The sequence below is a fragment of the Perca fluviatilis genome, chromosome 1 (genome assembly GCF_010015445.1).
Source record: "Perca fluviatilis chromosome 1, GENO_Pfluv_1.0, whole genome shotgun sequence".
NCBI lineage: Eukaryota > Metazoa > Chordata > Actinopteri > Perciformes > Percidae > Perca > Perca fluviatilis.
The window spans coordinates 22,716,418-22,733,912 of NC_053112.1; the positions used below are offsets into that span (position 1 = coordinate 22,716,418).

The 17,495-nt window shown below is 40.2% G+C and overlaps 2 protein-coding genes across 4 annotated transcripts in view; one reads left to right on the top strand and one right to left on the bottom strand.

Annotated features, from left to right (window-relative positions):
• The window catches only part of pik3r5 (phosphoinositide-3-kinase, regulatory subunit 5), a 28,029-nt gene extending 23,631 nt beyond the window's left edge, over positions 1-4,398 (bottom strand). For both annotated transcript variants that reach the window (XM_039793817.1, XM_039793753.1), the window contains exon 1: positions 4,161-4,398. The gene's annotated coding sequence lies outside the window, so the exon portion shown is untranslated. The remainder of the gene's footprint in view (positions 1-4,160) is intronic.
• Positions 4,399-8,118: 3,720 nt separating this feature from the next.
• ntn1a (netrin 1a) overlaps positions 8,119-17,495 on the top strand; it is a 60,926-nt gene continuing 51,549 nt past the window's right edge. For both annotated transcript variants that reach the window (XM_039793854.1, XM_039793867.1), the window contains exons 1-2: positions 8,119-8,295; positions 8,561-9,617. In XM_039793854.1, the coding sequence (XP_039649788.1) occupies positions 8,594-9,617 (1,024 nt within the window). In that variant the 5' untranslated portion in view covers positions 8,119-8,295; positions 8,561-8,593. The remainder of the gene's footprint in view (positions 8,296-8,560; positions 9,618-17,495) is intronic.

Here is a 17,495-nt window from a genome sequence, read left to right on the forward strand (position 1 = left end):
CACGGACATCTTCATACTAGGCTACATACGTCTGCTATTTCCTTGCTGGAGTGTGACATGATTTGTGTCATGTACAGGTGCGATGGATCACATACAAACCAATAGGGTGTCGGAATGGTATATGTTTATACTTCTCATCCAACGACAATCAAATTCACTCTATCCGGATGGCGTGATTTATCTGGATAGTTTTTTTTTTTTAACGATGACAAGCCGGAATGAAAACCAGCCAAACTGAAATAGGAGTAACAAGGCTAGAAAGTAAAGATAATTGTGTGAAAATGTAAGGAGTAGAAGTAAAAAGTCTGCTGTAAAATAATTACTCCAGTAAAGTATAAATAACCCAAATATTAAGGTAACAAAGTATTTGTACTTCGTTACTTGACACCTCTGGCTTTAATTAATAAATACACTGAGGTGCAACAATCTGCTCTTGTACATCTCAGTACTGCACCAAAACATAGAGGTTGTTCTGTCACTTACAGCACAGAAAGCCACTAGTTACCTTTGGTCTTCACTTCTGCAATAAATCCTGATAAACATATGATGAAACCATTAATGCAAATATCAGGTGCTATAATACCAGGTTATGACACTGCACTCCAAACAACAGGGAGCCAATGGTGACTCTGTTACATAAACAGGACTGAGTGAGTCCTTGTCTTCTCTATTTCACACTAAACAACAATGTATCATTAAACAAATGATAAGGATGCAGATATCCATGATTTCCAGTAGAAAACTATATCCTGTTACATTTGTTTAAATGTGATATGGGTAAACACACTTTGCGTGTATTAAGGCTTACATCCTTGAAAGATTTTTGCAACAACAGGTGTGTTGTGCATGTGCAGAGATGCATATGTTCACACACACACACACACACACACACACACACACACACACACACACACACACACACACACACACACACACAACCTCAAAGTGTGTGTCGTAAAGGTGAAAATGAAGATTTTACTGATACCACAGTCGTAAAAGAGACAAACAGGAAGCAATGTTGTGAATAACACACGGTGTTGCACTGGGAAAGTGTAATTAACCTCTGCTAGATGTGAAATAAATAGAAAAAAAACTACATGTGGTGACACACTTCACACCTTATATCTGATATCTGTGGTACTGTATTTAGGATCCCCATGAGTTAATGTAAATACTGAACATCAGGTACTCTTTGTGGGGTAAACAACAAAGCTTGTCAATGTCTGCCTTCTCCAATCAACCATCCATCATTAATCTGTGTTCTTTTTTATTATTTCAAGCCTGACACATGACCACTATGGCAGTTGTTATTTCTCAACAGGAAGAGATGATTGTTTTCGAACCAATTGTGTAAGTGAACAATTTATAAGAAGTAAAGATGATCGTTTCTTTTGATTGCGCAGGGAAAGTCTGTCATCACCTGACAGGCAGGAGGCATTATTTTTGAGGCTTACGTTTTTGTTGTGGGGTAGAAATAATGGTAATGGTAGACCACCACAGAGAGAGAAAAGTTTTCCATTGAAATTGAGGCAGTATTAGCCTCATGGCTATTGAGATAAATCAAAACAAAGTTTACCAATTTGTCATTTTGTCACCACTGCATAGATTTTAAACATGAGACTTATAAGGACTTGAGGCTTGACTTGGTAAAATCCTACATAGCCACACAGCTGAGCTATTAATTATTTATGTAGCATTCTGACCTAAAAGCCCTGCAATTAACTTGCAATTTGCCTATAAAGACTTGAGACTTGACTTGGGCTTCACTGGCTTTAGAATTAAAGGGGACCTCCATCGATCCAATCTAATTCTAGACACTCTAGTCCCTGTGCGCACAGCAGTCTCCACGTTGTAACATCCTTTACTTTACCAACCGTATTTACAAGATGAAGCCACCGTGTCTTAAGAAGCTTGGTGTTTTCATTGTTTACTGTTAACTCCCTATACATCGTCTTTGCTATCTCTTTTTCGTCTCTCCTTTCCCTCACACAGCCGCTACGCTAAGTCCGACACCCCTCACTGGTCACTCTCCTCGCTTGCTTCACCACTCACACACTGACTTCACTCACTCAACATACCTGCCATTCTCGCTCTTACCAATGCCTGATTTATGCTTCTGTGTTGAATCTGCCCTCTGAATTACGCTACCCCATGGATGTATAAAGCGTGCCCCTCGTAACCTCCACAAAAGATGGGACCAATCAGTCGGTTTAGGCAGTAGTGTGTGTGTGTATGGTTATGCGAGTATCTGTGTCGAGCATGCAGACTTTAAGAAGAGGTTGTACAGATTATATTTTGTAATATATATATAATATTCTTAATCACTGGTTATTATATTACACCAGACTGATCTCATAAAGTGACGTATGTATGACACGCCAATTCGTATGCCATTTTGGCGTGTTATCAAGACGCCACATGGTGTGTATGTTTACATCCGCTGTATACAGCGTAGACGTACACGTGGATAGTTCAAAATGCGTACAGATAACATGCCATTTGGCTTTAGGAAAGTGGCGTGTATGTTTACGCAAAGTCATGATGCCATGATTACACCCACATTACATATCATTGTTTATAAGGGCATACAAAATGTATTATTTAATGGGAATTTGTATTTTTCCCATGTATTGTTATATTTATTTCATTTGTACGGTTGAGCAAAGTAAAAATGTCTATTTTGAAAATTGATGATTTTTGTTATTTAATTTGTAAAATATTAGGGTTATCTAAAAAAAGTATTGTAAATTTTTTTGTTTATGTATTTCATCTTATGCACGTTTAACTTTGTATGTTCAAGTTGAGAAATATACGTTTCAAAATTTCTGATGTATTGCCTTGAGTGATGTCACTTGAGTCAGTGTCAGTTGGGGCTGAAGATTCGCAAGTTGGAAAGTGAAACCACTAGCATAACACACCTGAATGTGTGACCAAACATGGGTGGTACAGTTGCATTGTGGGCAATGTAGGCGCCAGGTTTTGACAAGGAAGAAGCATTTTGCATCGATATTCATCCTTTTTTTTAAACTGTCCATCGCAAGAGCAAAGTGCTAAATCAGTGAAGTAGCTGCTTGTTTAACTTAAAGCAACACTAAGTAACTTTTCCCGCTTCGGTCCCCCTACAGGTTGGAAGTGGAATTGTCCATTACATTACGTTACATTGTCCAGTTCATTCGTTACTGGTTACATAGTGTTGCTTTAAGACTTGAACTGGATTCATTTTTTTTTAAAAAGACGTATTATATGGATTGTAGTTTGCCCGATCTACTTCACTAGTTATGACTACCTGAATTAAAGTCAGCTTCATTATAAAGGCATTGCAGTGTAAGATTACTGTACCTTTAATTCACGTGGGTGGCAGGTGGTTGGTTCATGCAGTAAAAAGGATATTGAGTTCAAGGGGTTGGCTCAGTAGAGTTTCTATTGGGTGGAGCCCTCAAAGACCCCCGACAGACTCTGTCGTGTCAATCTGAATTTATGCTTCAGGGACAGTTAACAGGATTAGGCTTGAACCCCTGGTTGACATTTTTCCATATCCATATCCATATCCATATCCATATCCATCCAAATAAATGTTCAACATGATCAAGTCCATGTGCGTTTACTAAATGCATGAATCATACAGAGCTTCTGAAAAAGCAGAAGTCCCTAAAATGGTATCACAGTGGGGGACTGTGCTCACAGAGGGGCACTGTCAGTGTGACAGCCCTGCTTTCCCATCACTGTGAGGCTGACACTGCCCATCAGCTCCTCTGACCAAAAACAAGAAACCTAAGGCTTTCACATTGCAGAGAAATGAACGCTGATATTATGAAACACATTTGCATGAGTCTTAACAAGTTGACATAGAAAGTTTACTCTGACAAAACAAGTTTTAAAGACAAGAGTCACTAATATGTCAATATACCATCATATTGGATGGATGGATGAAGCTAAAATGTGTAATAATTGAAAATTGTCACATATCATAATATTCACAGATACTTGGTGTACATGTATATCTAGATGCAAACATGTTAACACTTAACAGTTTTAACACTTCCAAATCAATAGCCTAGTGTCATGGAGTCAAAGAAGACAAACCAATCAGTTTATCAGGGTGACAGTGTCAGTGACTGCTGTGCATTTCTAAATAAAATCTACTGCCTCTGTTGTCTTACCTGCAGTTTACTGTCCAACAGCCATAGCTTCTGTATGTATCTAAAGAGTCCAAGGCAAAGTGTCTCCAGCTCAGTGCCACTGCCATTCATTCACCACACACATCACGGTTTAACAGACAAACCCAAATCCTGGGCACAGCAGAGCAGTGCAGTGAAACAAGTGAAATAAGTCACTGGTAGGCTGGTTCATCTGGTTGTTGCTCTCTGCTGCGTTCAAAGACTTCTGCACTTCATACACACACTGCGCCTCACAAACAGGAAGTGTATGAAAGAGGTGCATGTGAGCACAATATGGGAGGAGTGTAATTGTGTGTCTTTCTACATGCGTGTGTGAGAGGTTTCATGTGGATTTTGAAGGGATGTTGGCCCCTAAAAGGAAGTCATCTGTTTGACATGTTTGTTTTCATTCTATTTTCACACTTGAGTTAAGTGTCTTTGTTTGGGTGTTGTGGCTTTGTTCATTATTTTTTTAAACTAGGCAAGTATTGGCAATATTGTGCTGTCCTATCATAATAAACACAAAAAGATCTTTTGATTTTCAGTAAATTTTGATCCATCAACATCAAAATCAATGATGCAAATGAACAAACAATATCAATAATTGTCTTCTAGTAATTTCTGTGTGTGTGTGTGTGTGTATGTGTGTGTGTGTGTGTGTATGTGTGTGTATGTGTGCGTGCTTGTATGTGCCAAATTGTGTATAATTCCTGCATACTAATAAAGTGGTCCTTTGTGTTTATTTCCTCAAAATTTGTGAAGTCCATATTCCTGCTCTCTCTCTCTCTCTCTCTCTCTCTCTCTCTCTCTCTCTTGCTCTCTCTTTCTCTCTCTCTTTCTTTCTCTCTCTCTCTCAGTCAGGGAAGCACTGGCCTTACTTCCCCCTCCTGCTTTGCCTGTCATTTACATTTCATGTATTAGTGCAACTGTGAATTCCCCTTCTCGTGAAGTGAGGGATATGTGGTGACAAGCCATACTAAACAGTGACAGTAAACACATTAGAATTATTTTAGCTTGTGTAGCTCTGCATAATTTCTGATTATTATATATATTTTTTACAATACACCATAATGTGAATGAATACCCTTTGATTTTAGTACTTTAAAACTGTTTTTGTTGTTACATTTGTTTTTACAGAATACCATTTTTATTTTTTTAGGAAAAAAAAAAAGTTTAATTGATCAGGTTGCAGTTATGATCAGGGTGTACTGGATTAATAACCAAAACCTAATCGGAAAAACTGATCTTGTCTTTAAACATGTCACTCACCTACTGCTCTTTGACAGGGAAATGGCTGAATGAAAGAAAGGAAACCCCAAATAACAAAAGTACAGAAGGATGACATTTAGGAGAAACACATTAAAAGTGAGTTACTAACTGACGTTAGGGAAGACAAGAACAGGATCCGGAACAAAGAGACGTATCTAATCAAATTGTTTAGAACTGCAGCGTGGTTGAAAATCAAGAAGCAGTCTCTGAGAGACTGAAAGAAGAAGAACAGGATCCCACTTGTTCTTTTTTTCAATCCAGTTCATTTCTGGTTGACCATTGGCAAAAATGCCACTTTGCTGTTCAAAGATATGTTTTCTAAAGGTCTCTACATGATGTCTTGATCTTGTTGAAATGTGTGTTCGAAAAGCCTCACAACCAGCTGATATTTGTTTGTTTTTTCAATTTCACTTTTCTCTTACTCAATTTCCTTATGCAGGCATTCTGTGAGCGTCGGCTGAATCAATTCTAGATGATTTCCAGATAAGGGAAGTCGTTTCATTTCACAAAATTCAATTGAATGCATATTGTGTTTTGTATCAACTGTTGCTATGTGTGATTTTACTTTAGATGTAAACTTTGTTAACACTTTCCCTGCTTGCCCCAATTCAACCATGTACAGACAGCAAGAGGCCAACAGCTGTCAAACATCTAATTCTTCTTTCCAGCTGGTGAAGAAGGCAGTGAGTCAGCCGATCTGGAACCAGCACTAGAATTGTTTTTATTTTAAAAGACAGACTGAGCAAAGATGAGAAAATGTGTAATGTATTCTGATATACAATATTTTCAAAATAAAAACAAGTGAAATTAATGTTTAATGTTATGTGTTTTATTTAGCAAAATTACATTGTGTTGTTCTATCCTATCCAATATTTCCTATATTTCTAAGCACATTTTCAATGCTGTATTGTGATAAAATGACGCCCCCCCCCACGCCCCCTCTGACTGATAATTGATTCCTCCCCCATTTAGAAAAACCTGGAATGGCGCCTGCCCTCTTGACATTTTATGAAACACTGTAAAACGTTTTGTAGTAGATCATTATTTACATAATGTGGCCTCTACTTTGAGTTTCTATGCCCACATTTCCTTAAAAACGCTTAAAAGTTAAATACATAAGATATATATATATATATATATATATATATATATATATATATATATATATATATTATCTCATGTATTCTTTAATGTTTGCATTTGTGTGGTTTAAGATGCACTTCTGTTTTTGTTTTCCCATTTTAGATCCCTCGGATTGTTTAATTTAAAAAACTCATTACTAAAACTATCTCTGAATGGAACCCAGCAGTTTGCAGCAGCCTACTCTTGTGGTAAGCCTAGATCTACCATTCAGACCTGCAGCAGCCAATCATCTGCATGCTCGTTAAACAAACTGTGTCTTATGCCTCCACCGCCTGGGACAAGAAGAAGACACCGCTCGCTCGCAGTGTCAGGCTGGGCTGGTGTTTCTTTCTGTGGGCGCAAGATGGCGCTGTTACATCTATTGCCAACATTCAACAGGTCTCCACCAGGTTGGACAGCACCAGAGGCTCGATGGTGGTTTTTTTTGCCCCCAACGGCTCCTTCCAGGCAGCGCTGCCTCCAAGGCACCTAACCCTAACCTTAACCCTAACCCTAACCATAACCAGTGCCTAATCCTAGTGCCTTTGGGGCAAAAAACACAGATAAACGCACAGAGAGGCACAATACAGGAGGAATGTATCCTGCAAAACAATGCAGTTTTATTTTTGTTTTATTTACTGGTTTGCATGTAAGTAAAAGCTTTATTAATGTCATTTAATATGGCATGGACTCCCCCTGGAGGCTGTATCTGGGTCCTGACGCCCAGCTGATCAGCACTAGTGTCGGGTTTGGCTTTCAGGGAGAGAAACCTCATGTTGGAGACGAACTGCTACCCAGTCATCTAAAAAGTACCTGAAAACTGCATCACATGTTGCAAAGGGAACTTTAACTTAAATCAAGCAAACTTCCACATAATGAACACTTCTGATTTTGTCGTTGTTGAAGAAATCACTTTATTCGACGATGGACCCTCTTTATTTAGGTGGATAAGTCATGATCCTATGGCGTGTTGTGTTTATGGGTTAAAAACATAGACTTCTGGTTTACATAAGTCACTTTTTTATTTTATCTTCTAATACTGTAACGCCATAATGTGGACTACCTTAATTAGATGTCCAGTCTACAGTGGTACACTACTATAGCCTTACAGCAATCTTCAGAATTTTTGTATTTATCACCAGGTTACTACTTTTTCCGTCTCAAGCTTTTTGTAGGCCTAAACGTGAAAACTGCAATAATAATGATAGGCCTAATGTAGACGATAATAATAGGTCTAATACTAGTTTGGCTTAATGTGTTTGACTGTACATCGCAATGATTTAACTATCAGATGTCGTTCAGATGAAGGTGTGGCAAACACTGAATCAATGCTGTGTTCCTTCCAGATATTTTACCTCTCTTTCTGCGGTAATTTGCGTTTCTGCACACGTCAAATCTTCCGACGCGCCACCGGTGGATGTCGTTGTTCCGCCTGGTGTCACCCCTAGAGATGAGCTGACCTAAAGCTGTGCCAAGCAAGATCCGATCCAAGAGAGAGGGAGAGAGAGTGTGTGTGCGAGAGAGGGGGGTGGGGGGAGAGGGAGGGAGAGATTGTGAAAAGACCGGCAGGAGGAGTGCGACTTGCTATAAGGACACTAGCGACTCTTAAATCCAGCCGCTCCTCTATTTTTTACGCAGGAGATTTGAAGAAACAAACAACAAAACAGGAGGAGCTGTGGTTGAAGCCCGATAGAGAGAAGTAGCCTAACATCGCCGGTATTTTGACATCTTTTAAAATTATTCTCAGGTAAAGTGGCCTTTATAAAAATATCACAAAACCTGGCATGTATGTGGTGTGTCTGAATGCTACTTTTATATCGCTGTAAGAAACTATTTCGCGCCCCAATGTTTGTTTGGAAAATGTTTGCAGACTGCTGTGGCATCATCAAACTTAACTCTCTCTCTCTCTCTCTCTCTCTCTCTCTCTCTCTCTCTCTCTCTCTCTCTCTCTCTCTCTCTCTCTCTCTCTCTCTCTCTTCACACACGCTCTCTGATTTCCCTTTCTCCTCCAGCTGCAGAGACACTTGGGGACCGAGGGACCTACCATGATAAGGGCTGTGGATATTGTGCTTACTGTGCTGCTCGCCGCGTCCCTGTCGTGCCGGAGCGCCCTCGGCGGCTACGGGATGAGTCTGTTCGCGGCGCAGACTTCTCCCCCGGACCCCTGCTACGACGAGCACGGCAACCCACGGCGCTGCATCCCGGACTTCGTCAACTCCGCCTTCGGCAAGGAAGTAAAGGTGTCCAGCACCTGCGGCAAGACGCCCAGCCGCTACTGCGTGGTGACATCGGCGGAGAAAGGAGACGAGAGGACCAGGAACTGTCACACCTGCGATGCCTCGGACCCCAAGAAGTACCACCCACCCGCGTACCTGACGGACCTGAACAACCCGCACAACCTCACCCGCTGGCAGTCCGAGAACTTCATCCAGTACCCGCAGAATGTCACCCTGACTCTGTCCCTCGGCAAGAAGTTTGAGGTCACTTATGTGAGCCTTCAGTTTTCCTCGCCTCGACCTGAATCCATGGTTATTTACAAGTCCATGGACTACGGTAAAACGTGGGTACCCTTTCAATTTTACTCGACCCAGTGCAGGAAGATGTACAATAAGCCAAACAGGGCCGTTATCACGAAGCAGAACGAGCAGGAGGCCGTGTGCACGGACTCCCACACCGACATGTACCCTCTGACCGGCGGGCTCATCGCCTTCAGCACGCTGGACGGCAGACCGTCGGCGCACGACTTTGACAACTCCCCGGTGCTGCAGGACTGGGTAACAGCCACTGACATTAAAGTCATCTTCAGCCGGTTGCACACTTTCGGCGACGAAAACGAGGACGACTCGGAGCTGGCCCGGGACTCGTACTTCTACGCCGTGTCGGACCTGCAGGTCGGAGGGAGATGCAAATGCAACGGGCACGCATCTCGGTGCGTAAAAGACCGGGATGGGAGTCTGGTGTGTGAGTGCAAGCACAACACCGCGGGGCCCGAGTGCGACAGGTGCAAACCTTTCCACTACGACAGACCATGGCAGAGAGCCACAGCCAGGGAGGCCAACGAGTGCGTCGGTAAGTCCATCCACCGTCCTCCATCCCGGAGCGGCTGTCTCTGATGCTGAGCACAGCTGCTCTACATGTAGGATAGGCTACTGTACATTGTATTTGTGGTGGCTGGACTGACATGTGTGATTTTAAGATAACTGTCGGCTGTGGAAATATTCAAAGAAAAACAGAACAGAAAAAGAGAGATCAGGCATTATTAGAAGGATATGTGTAATGTAAAATCAGTTCAATTTGTTCATGCAAAATTATGCGTTTGATGGTATTTTAAATGTAAAATACACAATAATAATAATATTAACGATACTAATAATTTTGTTATATTTTATGACTAATATACGACTAATTTTACAGCTTCCGTTCAATAACCCCAAACTTGACATTCCCTTCAAACAAAACCACAGCAAAGTTACTTTTTCTCTGATATTGTGGCGCTCGTTAACGAGCATTACATTGGGTTTAAGTCGCATGCAAGATGAAAATGCAATTTGAAAATCCATCTAGCTTACTGCAGGCCATAATGGAGGCTTTTAAACCACCTCAAACGGGACCACCGAGCCTAATCGTCCATAGGAACATTTCTCATAGATCGACTTTACCGCTGCAGTAAAGCGATCATTTATCTGAAGAATCCTGCATCTTGCTAATTGAACACAGATTTTTGTTGGTTTTGTTATCACATAATTATTTTCCACATCAAAATCGATCTGAAAGGATGTATCAAAATTCCAGGTGTTGTGGTTGTGAATAAAAATGTATATTTATTATTATAAATGTATAAATTATTTGTTTATTATTACACTCTAATATATTATAATCAAATCGTTTTCCTGATTGTAAATTTTAAATCGGCAAATTGGCTCTAGTTTTATTGCTTTAAATGTGTTTTAAATAGGCTATAATAAAAATAACAAGTGTAAACTGGATATTTTCATAATTATCATTAACATTATTCACTGAAAAACAACCTGAGAAAATGTAAATATAACCTCTAAGAGTATTTTCTATCTGTAAAAGTAAGCAATTGGAACAACAACAAAAAAAGAAGCAATTTTGAAGTATATATATATATATATATATATATATATATATATACTGCTCTTTGTGTCTGAGAGCCAACATGTTTCAGCAGCTTCTGAGTGATCAAAGTCACGGTTTCAGTAGTTTTATTACAACCTGGCACAGACACATGAACCTGTGGATTGCAGAAAGAGAATTCTGGCCAGGTTTCTGTCAATTTAAATTCTGTACTTGAGATGCAGAGAAAGTAAGAAAAGAAGATATGATAGGAAGATTGTTTGTACAGATTAATGATATCACTGAATAACGTTGCTGTAAATGCTTTGAATAGTATTGTGGCAATATGGCCTTTTTTGTTTTCACTTAGCTTCAATTTAATGTAATTCTTTTGGACAGAAAAATGTTTGAATCGTGCAGAGTAACAAAGACTTGCAGTCATTGGTGATGAGGTGAACAGTGAGGAGGATGACGAGGAACAGCTCGAGAAACAGAAGGAGAGGCAGAAAGATGTTGACGATAGAGACTAACTAAAACCTCAGTGTGATTCCCTTTACATTTCCCATTCTGCTGCAGGTCTGCAGGGAAAAAAGCCTCTATATTGTTTGACGGTCACGCCACATGTCAGTCACTTTGACTAATAGCAGCTGTATAAAAGGATTTTTTTTTGCTGGCGTTTCTAAAGCTCTGACACATTCTCACAGTCAGATGTGACGGTGTGGCTAAATCAACAGTGGTAATATCTAAATTCTGTACATATTGTGACTGTGTGAATGCTCATAATGTGTTAAAGAAAGCAATGAAATCAAGGCTTTAGGTGTGTATGTTGCTCTTTCAATTTTGGTTATTGGTCAAGTAGCCAATGCCAGTCTGCATGCTTTTTCTTAGATTTTCTCTTCACTTTAAGAATCTTATCAAGCTTACTGAGTCCAGCTGCACAAACAACTTTAAATTATTATTTGGCCAACATTAGAAGCACACAGTTATAAAGACTGCTGTGGTAAACATCCCAGCATTCAGATAACACTCAAGTATCTCAGTGCCCAGCAATATTACATTTAAATACATGAAATGTAATGGTAGAGGGAGATTTGGAATGTATAGTTTTTAAATATTGATCTTCAGCGATATTAGGCACAACAATTAAACTCATGAATTGTTTCCTTTAGTCAATATCCTTGACACTTTATTCTTCACCAACATGCATATAATATGTTTCATACTGAAACCATAAAAGCCTGCAACTTACGGCATCCAACATGTCGTCAGCAAGATTTTTAGTTTTCGACTTTGTGTAGGGTATGGCAATGTGTGTGTGTGTGTGTGTGTGTGTGTGTGTGTGTCTGAGCGAAAGCAAATGTGGAATCTTAAGAGAATAAGAAATCACACCTCTGCCAGGGCAGTGAACAATGGAAGGAGGTGTGTTAGATGGATCTGTGTGTTCAGTGGGACAACTTTAGCGATCACACAGACTTCCGAGAGTTTCTCGTTGCACTCTCCTAAATGACAGCACCGTGAGTGTCTCTGGACTCTCAGCAGTGTGTTTCTGTGTGCAGTCAAATGTCTGGCACTGTGTGGTGTTGGAACTGATATTCACTGATATTTTCTTTCCATAAAAAAAAAAAGACCTAAAAAAAACACACACAGGGGTGTCTCTGTGTTTTTCCTCGGGATCTTAAAGGACGCTCCTGAGTGTGCACCTTGATCCACTTCAGTTATTGGCTCTCCACAGCTAAGGAAACACTTCTAATGCATTGGGTTCAATAAGCAGCACCACAGGCACAACAGAGACATGCTTCAATCTCAGTTTAGAGATGTTAATCTGGGTATGTAGCAGTGGTAAAAAAATAAATTAAAAAAAATAGTTTGTAATTTTACTGTGAGAAAATGATGGATACACCATGGCCTGTCAGAATACACTGATGAGTCTCATAGAAAAAACCCACTCAACTCACAAAGTAAGGAAAGGTGACATTGTTTTAGTTATGATGAGAAATGGCTGCAGTCAAAGAATAAATTCTTTCAATGCAAATTAACCGTAAATGTAATTTTCATCCCTAAGTTACCCCGTTTTCAGGTTTGTGCAGTTTACTTGACATTTGGGGTAAAAAGAAAGTGTCTTGAATAATTCAGACAGATTAGAAAGACAGCTTAAAGGCATGCAGAACGAGAGGACTGCAGCACAGAGAGAAGGAGGGGCTGGAGATGGAGCAGGATGACAATAGTGGAAATGAAAGAGACAGACATAAGCGAGAGAGGGGGAGTATGATGAGGAAAATGTGTGAGGGAGAGGAATGAGGAAATAAAGGGGCAGTAGAGTGACATTTCCATGGCCTGTGGGCCAGCAGAGTATTTTGACAATTGTGTTTTTTTCCAGATGCCTCTTATTGGGCCAATGGAAATGTAAAAGCTGCTGGGACAGGAAGAAACCTTTTCTTCCTTTCTTCCACGAAATTCACAGTTCCCTTGGTGCATTGAAACTATAACATATAAGTGACTTGGAAGTGATTATCTCAGGTCCTTTACCCCCTACCCTCACTGCTACTCCTTTTTGCACATGAGGAGTCTCCCAGCCCTAAAGCCGAGTATCAGCTGGATGATTTGAACAGAGCCGCTGCTCGTTCTGCATCACTGTATGTCAAAATATAAACTGCAGAAATCACACTCAAATGTTCCCAGGTGCTGTTCAGTGGCATCTGACTGACAGGAGCAAGTATGCGGTACAGAAAAGTTGTCATGGTTGATTTGATACCCATTAAAATAATTGAGTTTTAAAGCAACAACCACTTGTTTATATAAAACTATTAAAGTTGTTTTTATGCCCTGTGATATGTGAGTGCGCTTCCAACTTGAAACCAAGAGGTTTCAAGGTTAAAAAAAAACAAAAAAAAACAAACATCCTGCTCGGCTAGATGTGAATATTAATTCAAACAAAATCTTTAAGCAAACATAAGTAAACACTTAAAAAAAGCTGTGCACATACTGATGTTTGGTGGCATATTTTTCTTATTTTCTTGGACGATTGCCCGTACCCTAATGAGGTCTAAGATAATTCCAGAACAGCTACAGCGGAGTTTGATAACGATGGTATCAGCAACAATAAATTTCAGGATTTTGGGCACTTTCTCAGACACATTCAAAAAGAAAGTTTCTTGCTTACCGTTGTTTCATCTCTTATACAAGAAGTTTGCAGCATAGAAAATGCTAAAATGTAAATGCCCTATTTAGACAAGAATTTAATGCCGACAATGTAATCATAGAGATGCTCTAACGTTCAAAAGCTATAAGAAATAAACTTTTAAAGGTGATAAAAACGATCAAATATCACAGTCTGATCTGACAGTGTTACAATATTAGAGGGTGTTTATTTTTTCCATCAAGTTCATTGTTGCTTACATAGGTGAGGTGTTTACAGTCATCCTGCACGCATCAGATAATGACAATCTGGGGAACAAATATGTTCTACAGGCCTTTCCTCAGATGTCACCTTGCTGTCATGTTCGTGTGGTACCTTTCAGACATGACCAACGGTCTGGTTAATGTTTGAGCAGCTCACCGTGCACCTTTATAAACCGGCATCCTTCATCTTCAAAGGTGCCGGCGGGATGTGTTGTTAGTCCCGCTCACAGCAAACAAAGCTGGGAATAAACTGACAGGGTAGCTTTGCACTTTGCACTGTCTTACTATTCCTCACCTTCACTTCTTCAGTCAGCACTCACCTCTTCTTACCAACATGCACAAACCTGTACGCACGCACGCACGCACGCATGCACGCACGCACACACACACACACACACACACACACACACACACACACACACACACACACACACACACACACACAGAGTTTTCTTCAGGTCTTAAGCCGCTAGTTCAAACAGGGGGGAATGGCCGCTCTCTCACTTGAAGAATCACTTTTTCCTGAGCTCTTATCAGTGTTTATGGCTCGTTTTGTAAACCGTTGCAAAAATAAGTCGCTCTAGGTCCAGACGACTGGCTCACCCTTCTGTTTTAGATTTTGTTATATCTTTCAGACAGACAGAAACAAGGGCCACTGAGCAAGCACGTACTATAAGCAAGGATGACGATCGGTATATCTAAAAACAAAAAAGACAGCCAGAAAAGATACACAAAGTTACACTAAGATACACACACACACACACACACACACACACACACACACACACACACACACACACACACACACACACACACACACACACACACACAAACACACAAATACACATACAAATGCAGCAAGAAAGGCAGTAATAATGACAAACATCCTGCAGCATGTTTTGGGATCACAGGGGACTCTATAGCTCTGTATGTATTGTGTTGGGATATCCATTTGCTGCCAATGGTCCTGTTGAGGATATATACTTGTATATGTTTTTGTGCAGATGTGTCTGTGTGTTTATGAGGTTTAAAGTGAGAGGCTGCTCATTGCTAATTTTGCTGAGAATATATGCCAGGTATTTACAGTAAAAGGTGGTTGCATTTGAAATTGAAAGAACTGGAAGTTCAGATGACAGCTGTTGAGTGCTGTCACAGTGCTGGAGCCTGAATGTATGAATCGTAACAACACGGATAATGAAAAAAAATACATAGTTGGTTCAAGAATATGATGTGATGTGTTGTCTTTTTGTTGTTGAGTGAGGTCAGGTGGTTTATTTGAAATGTAACAATGTTTGCATTGTTTTTTACCTTGTGAACTGAAAATAGATTTAACGGATTAGATGGTGACATCTTCATGTTCATGGCCCTTGAACCATCCTTTTTGGACCAAAACCAGGCCTGGTTTAAAGGAAGACAGAGTACATCCATGTCGGTGTTTCAGTGTGAGAATTCTGACTGTCTGGCTCCAGAAAGATATTCAAGTATTTGTATTTAAAGTGCTCATATTACGCTTTGTGGCTTTTTGCCTTTCCTTTATTGTGTTATATATCATTTTGTGCACGTTATAGGTTTACAAAGTGAAAAAGCCCAAAGTCCACCCCAAAGGGACTTACCATCTCTAACAGAAAACACTGTTCACAAAATGCTCCATTTTGTAGTCCAGCCTTTACTTCCGTGACAAACGTGCATCACTTTGTAACACACGTTATAATGATCGCCTAGCTGCTAGCATGGCACCCCCTCATACTCTGCTTCTGACTGGCTAGTAGTCCTTACCTAGCTATTGAGCATTGTTAGACTCCCAACAAAGTTGGAACAGAAGTGAGATGCCTCACTCGGTAGCTAAAACAGAGAGCTCAACACACAGGGTGAAAAGAGGAGCTGCAGCAATGTGTAGTACAACAAAAATGTAGTGTTTTTTGAAGATTAAACTACAGAAAGCTATTCAGGTACAACCCCTAAAGACAACTATGAACCTGAAAATGAGGATAATATGAGCACTTTAACAATAATGATGATTAGAGCCATTACAATCAATCGACTTAAAAAAAATGCTACTTTGAGTACTTCTGTAACCATAGACCATACAATCCCAGGTTTGAGATAATTCAGAATCATAATAATTTAGGCTCAAATGGAGGCAATAGATGACAAATAATGCAGATACTGTTGAGTATGTTGAAGCAGTGGAAGATCTTGAAGCTATTAATGTCAGCATTTGGCAGCAACCATTTGGAGCTGGAATTTTGGAGCTAGTTGTTGCTTGTCATGAGGCCTGTGAGAAACAATCCAATTTTGATGGAATTCCATTTTGCACAGATAATTAATTCTGACAGGCCTTTAAAAATGAGTTTATACAGATACGACAGCACACAAAATGGTAATTAGAAAGTGTTTGTGTTTGTTCTGAGAGAGAAACACAAGGAAGGCTGCCTCCATTTATAAAACTAAAAACTAAATCCCAAACGCATCTGTACCTGTGTTTTACTGGAGCTATTTGCATATTGTCTGGTATTAGTCCCAAGTGGAAAAAGATAATTTTCATTAAAAATCCATTTCACTCCCTTTGACAAAGCTCAGGTCGCACTGCTTGGGGTGATATAATGTGTTCACTTGTCAGAAAAGACACAATCTGTTCTGAAATTTCACAGCCTGTGTGTCTGTTGTTGAATTCAGGGTCCTTTGGGTAAAGTGAACATTTCTGCGGCCGTGGTTTTGTTTCATTGCTTTGGCTACAACACATAATGCAACACAGATCCCGCTCAGTGTGAGTCCACATTTTTAGCCAGTGTGAGTGTGTGTGCGCAGGTCTCTGTACCAGAAATGGAACCTCGACCTTGTTTTTGAGAAATGGTTTGGTCAGAAGCCATATTGCCTCTGAAGGAAAGCCATATTGCGTTACTCTGTTGGCTTCTGGCCTGCACTCACTTCCTCTTGTCACCCTCGCTGGTGCTTGAACTTACCGAGGACTGTGGCTGGTTTATCACAACATCCAGCCAGGCCAGGAACTCAGATTGTCGTTATCTTCATCATACTCCCATTTATGATCAGAAATATCGCTGCTGCATACCTGTGGGTGAAAACATGCTCTGTGTGTGTGTGGTGTGTGTGTGTGTGTGTGTGTGTGTGTGTTTTGCATTTTCCATCCATTCTGTGGTGCGCTCTTCCAACAGCAGCTGGTGATAATTGATCTGGCCGATGAGATCCAAACTGATCTTTTCCTCATCTTTTTATCCTTCAATGCAGCACTTCTCTAATATTAGCTGCACTCTGCAGAAGTAGCTCACACACACACACACACACACACACACACACACACACACACACACACACACACACTCACACTTCCGTACCATGTTTTTACTCTGTCAGGTACAATCTCAAGAGAGAAATCTGGGCATACTGCACACTAAGGTTTTTTTTAACAATCTGATTAATCTTTTTCAAACCACAGACTTGAAGTAGGCTTTT